The following is a 6,381-nucleotide window of genomic DNA, read 5'->3' as shown; positions in this document are numbered from 1 at the left end:
CAGTTTCTAATAATTTGGAAGTGAGATAATGATATAACTTAGCATCTCTGTCAAAAAGAAAATATTTAACTTTCAAACCTTACCTACTCGCTATTCTCACTATAACTTATAATCATTCTTCCTTATTGCAACATGATGTATTGCAATGAGGGAGAGCGAGACAATAACAGGGGTGACTCGTCATTTTTGGATGACCTGAAATTTGCTACTGAGTGGCGAAAGTAATGACACATAAAGTGCTTTGATGCATATTAAGTTAATCATAGCATGTATATAACAATATGATTTACCATTCAATTATTATCTTAACCTCGAGAAATTCTTTTCAATGATATTAATATTTGAACCGACATTTATGATTTAAATCGATTATGAATATTATACTTTGATTTGATATGTATTAAATGTAAAATGCATTGAATTAAATTCCTTGCAATTCAATTTACTTTTACTTTCTTTAATTTGATATATGTAACATGTATTAACACGATGAATTAAATTCATTTCACTTCAAGTTTTAGTTACTTTCTGTATTTTCCTTTTCGTTCTTTTACGTTATATGTCCTAATATATTATATATTTCAAATAAAGCATCGATAATTTGATGTCTTACATTTCACTTACAAATGAAATGTTATGTATATTTCCTTAAAATTAGTTTTTCAAAAAGATTATATATATACATATATACATTCATAAATATCTGCTACGTCAGACCTAATCGTTATTCTGTGACTAGACCTTATTGCCTGTAAGTTATACTAGGCTTACTTGAAAGAGGGGTTTTCTAGCCACCCCACGGTATAGGAGTGAATGTAGGAGAGAGTAGGGGGAGCGTGAGAGAGGGACATAGAGAGAAAGAGAGAGGGAGAGAGAGAGAGAGAGAGAAAGAAAGAAAGAGAGAGAGAGAGAGAGAGAGGGGGGGGGGAAAGAAAATATAAAGGACAATTAAGCACAAAGCTAAGAATAATTGTTCTGCTAGCACGCCCTTGCTCCCAGCGGACATGTTCAACACTTTATTTTGAAATTTTACAGCGTTAAATACAGGATTTAATGAAATATGAGAATCTAAGTTTCTGGTTTTTATACTATGAAACTTCTTATTCGGGGTCAATAAACTCTTCTTGATCTCGTCTGCCCAAACAATCAAGTCCATATCAAAGATGACCTCACCTGCTATTTAGGTGATAATGAGCCCTCCTTATATACGCGTTGTAACCATGGGCCCTAGTAATCACATACGATATAAATATTAATCTGATCACTAAATTTATTTACATAATTATTTGACGTCAAACTGAATTCTGTAAATATCTGTAAAAATATATATATAAATATTCTGTAAAAAACAAAAAATGCAAATATTTGGACTTGGGTTCCAGTAACGGCACACTAATTACTATACAAATAATAGTATATAGATACATTTTTGATTAAAAAGAGAGAGAGAGAGAGAGAGAGAGAGAGAGAGAGAGAGAGATATGAATAGATAGCTAGAGAGAGAGAGAGACAGAGAGAGAGAGAGAGAGAGACCTATTTACCGATGGAGTTTATGAAGACAAAATCAACCGGGGTCCTTTTTCATAAAACTTGTTACAATAACTGTTATAAGCAACTGGAATCGTGGCATTTGATTGGCTGAGAGCAAATTTTGTCATAGATAACAAGTTTTATGAGTCAGTGTCCTGGTTTGTAATTCAACCACTACCCTGCATGAAATATTCGAGAAATTTTTCCAAACGATAAATACGTCTAATCAAATAGGTTTTCACGCATATCATAGCCGTATGATATCGACATTTTGAAATAATAATAATAATACATCCTTTTGCTAACATTGCATCCTTCATAAAAGAAAGGAAGATTATGTTGTGTGTCCATCTATGTTTATATATCATTTTATATATTAACTTATCGCATGTAACTCATGCATCTAATCAGTCTAAATTATTTGTTTCTTATTTCGCATTTCACATATTACAACGTTTTAAAAAAACAAGCGGTACAAAGAAACATGCATTCTGTTATCAGAGACGAGAAGACAATGCGAGTACCTCCTTTGCATGCATTATAAATTGGAAAGACTAGTAGATGAGCCTACTGAGGAAACTACACTTGTGAGTTATAGGCCCCAAAAGATAATATTGATTTCTATTCTTTAAGAGATAATATTGATTTCTATTCTTTAAGAATTAAGAAAACGATCGGGCAATGCATGATTACAGAAAATTTATTTGATGAAATGAATGTGAACCAGCAATTGAAAGATAGTTTGACACAAATATTGTTTCACTCCCCTCCCTCGTTCCGTTCCACACAACTTCCGATCCACCAAATTGCTTCAGACTAAAATATTTACTTCACCACAGCATACCTCGTCAATTAATCGAAATATTATCCCGCCAAATCAGATACACCATGTACATGTTCTACGTTGAGCGAAGGGCCTCTCCTTAATTATCACCATCAAATATTAATTTCTGTGTGTATCTGCAAACACTTGAAGAATGAATGATTAACACAACTGGAGTTATGGACACGCCTTGACTATCTAACGGGCAAACATAAAAGTTCGTTGAAAAACGATAATATTTTACAGGCGATTGAGGCTCTTATTTATCAGGGAGTTAATTTTCTACACCCGATTCGGCCATTGTCTTTACCTATACAGCACTTAAATTAGATCACGCACTCGCAATAAATCCGCAGCTGGATAATACAAGAAGATTTGGCTGAGCCAAGTCTTTAGATGAGAAAACGTTTCATACATAATTATACAAACAAAATTATGATTAGAGCTTGAAAGAGGAGGGGAACCCATATGCACGACCGATATAATAACCTTTGCACGTGACCCTCTTGAAATACTAATTACTTGAGTCACAGTCAAACACATCGTATCCACAACAACGCCTATAAGAAGAGTTATCCTGTTCAACAGTCTTGGACATACATTATTGGATTCAGAGTCGTAAGCAGCAGTCATACAATCTATTTTTGTACTTGAATATTTATTGCGTTTCTTTTTTTAATAAGCAAGAAAAATCAAATCAAAATGGTTGCAGGTTGTGGACCAAAGATTGCCAAGCTTCTCTTGTTTGTCTTCAACTTCAGCATATGGGTGAGTTCGAATTTTCCTTTTTTTATCAGTATATACGTCCTTCTTATCATTCCTTAAAAATCATGAATATAAGTTCTTTTCTTTGATTTAATGCATTTATATAACGCAGATTGAGGGTGATATATTCGACACTTTATCTTAGAATGACTAAATGAAATAATACTACAAATAACGTAGGGTAGAGATTGTCTTTTCAAAAAAAAATTTGCAGAGAGAATTATGTAAATTATCGTTAATATAGGCATTTATGGATTAATGCATAGTTTCCAACATCCACATTTTCTATGTATCGTATACTCAGAACCAATACGCAGCTATTTTGAATTTGAATTTGAATTTTTAAAGGGATTATCTTAATTTACTCAAATCTACTGTTGCACCTGTATGCCGAGAAATATTGAGCTGTTGAAGGAAGTTGTGATGATAAAGTAATTCGGTATAAATACGCCATACAACATATTAATTAACTAAACTAACGTTATTTTCAATTAGTAAATATTTTGTGCAACTCTTATCTAGTATGAGAGATAGTTGATGTTGTTTTGAATTCACCAGTTTAAGCTGAACTTTTTATAATGGGTAAATAAGATGAAATAATTGGTTCATCATGAACATTACACATCAGTGTCCGTCGCAAATATCGTTCTTTAATTACAAGCATCACATCCAAAGTTAGTACTATTATCATTACCAGAATGTTTTTAGGACACCTATCCCCTGGACAACCACCCTTCGGATACCCCCCAGAACAACTAACTCCTAGGACAACTACCCCCTAGGGCAACCACCCTCTAGGACAACTACCCCCGACGCAATTACCCTCTATAGGATAATTGCTCCCCAGCTAACTACCATCTCAGAACAACCTCCCTATGGACAACTACCCCGGACAACTAACCCCCAGACAACTACCCCCTAAGACAACCACCCTATAGGACAACTACCCCTCGATTAGTAATTACACGAAGTGGTTATTGTCAGGTGGTAGTTGGGTGGTAGTTACCATAGGTGACAGATGCCAAGGAGGTAAATGTCCCAGAGGGTGGTTGTCCTAGGGGGTACTTGTCTTGGGGTACTTGTCCGGGGGTAGTTGTTTGGGGGTAGTTTTTCCTAGGGGTAGTCGTCCTAGAAGGTGATTGCCCTAGGGGTAGTTGTCCTAGAGGATGGTCATCCTAGGGGTTGTTATCCGAAGGTTGGTTGTCTAGGGGGTAGGTGTTCGGATACCCTTTACCATATCCATGACCAGCATCACAATCACCCCTCTACCATTATCACCATCACCATCATCACCATTTACGTCATATGTATATTACCCACCACCGTCTCCACTACGACTACCACAATATTCGTCACTTGTATCATAACCCATTACCATCACCTCCAGAATCAAAATCACCATCATTATCATCAAAACCAAAACCATCACCACAATCACCATCACCACCATCTCACCACCATCATCAATATCATCTCCATCACCAACATTAACACCATCACCACCCTCATCACCCACATCATCATCATCATCGTCATCATCACAATCACCACCAGCATCACCATTATCATCATCATCACCATCACCACCATCACCACTTCAACAGCATCACCATCACCTACATCACCACTACCATTATCATCACCACCATTATCGTTACCATTTCCGTCTCCTTTATTTATACCCATCAACGTCAACATCACCATCATCACCAGTATATTGGGCATATATCTTGGTACCATGACCACCACCATTCACCACCACCACCACCACCACCACCACCACCACCACCACCACCACCACTATTTCAGTCACATCTTTTGCAACCGTCTCCATTACAGCTAATTTCACCATTACATCTCAATCATCTATAACCGTATCAGGGCACCTACCCCCTAAGACATCCACACCGGATAACCACCCCCAGTCAACTACCCTTTAGGACAACTACCCCCTTGGGCAACCAGCCTCTAGGACAAATACCCCAGGACAATTACCCCCGGACAACTACCCCCTGATAACTACGTCCAGACAACTACCCCCTAGGATAGCTGTCCTAGAGGATGGTTGTCGTAGGGGTAGTTGTCTTGGGGTAGTCGTTCTAGAGGGTGGTTGCCCTAGGGGGTAGTTGCCCTAGGGGTAGTTGTCCTAAGGGGTAGTTGACTGGGGTGGTTACCCGGGGGTGGATGTACAGGGGGTAGGTGTCTTAGAATCATCTGTAACATCATCGCAATTATCATCTTTTAAAAAATCTTCAGGCGGTTGGAGTGATCCTTATATCCGTGGGTTCCTATGTGACTGCCAAGCAGGCCAAATATCAAGAGCTCTTCGCAGAGGACACCTTAGTTATCGTGTGTGCTTTGACTATAGCCATAGGATGCTTCACGTTCATAGTGGGCTTCTGCGGCTGCTGCGGTGCCATGAAAGAGGGCGTTTGCCTCCTCAAAACGGTAAGTTAGAACAGGGACTGTTCAAGGGTTTCTCATTAAAGAATTACAACACAAAATAATATTAGGGGTAGAATAATCCCGCAAATTAATAATGTAGAGTGCCATTTTTATGTGATGTTTACGTGAAGTAACCAACTCAATTCCAAAAAGTTGGGTGGGGCATAATTATACAGATCGCCCCCCTCCCGGCAGTGTACGAATGTGTCTCTTTCTTTTTCTCTATTTGAGGCACAACAAGTCACTTAATTCATAATCCAATAATTAGATATTAATATATCTGTACCAACTTGTTCACAAATACTATTTATGTTGCTACATTCGACAGGTTTATTATAAATGATGAAGTGTTAGACTTTGGCCTGTCTATGATAACATTGGAGTGTTTCGTGTTGTTGAAGTATGCTCCTTGGATCTTGCAACCACGACAACGTGATCGTGATGTTCTGTTGAAGGCTACCAAAATCATGAGCATAATTCTCAATCGGGTGTCAACCACTGCCCGGGCTTTTCCCAAGTCGCGCGCCCAATCAGCTGATAAAAAAACACGACCTCAACGTTAAAATGGGGACAGTCCTTCCCTTTTTTTTCGACAGGTGTGCGATCTTATAGGATGCGTGTAAAAAGGGAGGAGTACATAGATGATTGTTGAATAACAAATATATAAGAAAAGGAGGGAATCTGGACTAGTGTATAAGCTACAGGGGGGGGGGGGTGTCGGTGATCGAACAATTCACGTCAAATCAATGCAGTTCAATTCAATTAAACATTTATTGATTATTAATCGAAACAAATATGATGATTCTCTCTAAAAAATA

At 37.7% G+C, this 6,381-nt stretch overlaps 1 protein-coding gene across 1 annotated transcript in view; it reads left to right on the top strand.

The window, feature by feature from the left end:
- Positions 1-2,886: 2,886 nt before the first annotated feature.
- The window catches only part of LOC582691 (CD63 antigen), a 9,032-nt gene continuing 5,537 nt past the window's right edge, over positions 2,887-6,381 (top strand). The window contains exons 1-2 of the mRNA XM_782636.4: positions 2,887-3,121; positions 5,375-5,566. Coding sequence (XP_787729.3) covers positions 3,056-3,121; positions 5,375-5,566 — 258 coding nt within the window. The 5' untranslated portion in view covers positions 2,887-3,055. The remainder of the gene's footprint in view (positions 3,122-5,374; positions 5,567-6,381) is intronic.

This window comes from Strongylocentrotus purpuratus, unplaced genomic scaffold, assembly GCF_000002235.5.
Source record: "Strongylocentrotus purpuratus isolate Spur 01 unplaced genomic scaffold, Spur_5.0 spur5_scaffold_21, whole genome shotgun sequence".
NCBI classification, from domain to species: Eukaryota; Metazoa; Echinodermata; class Echinoidea; order Camarodonta; family Strongylocentrotidae; genus Strongylocentrotus; species Strongylocentrotus purpuratus.
This window is presented reverse-complemented; position numbering and strand designations above follow the sequence as displayed.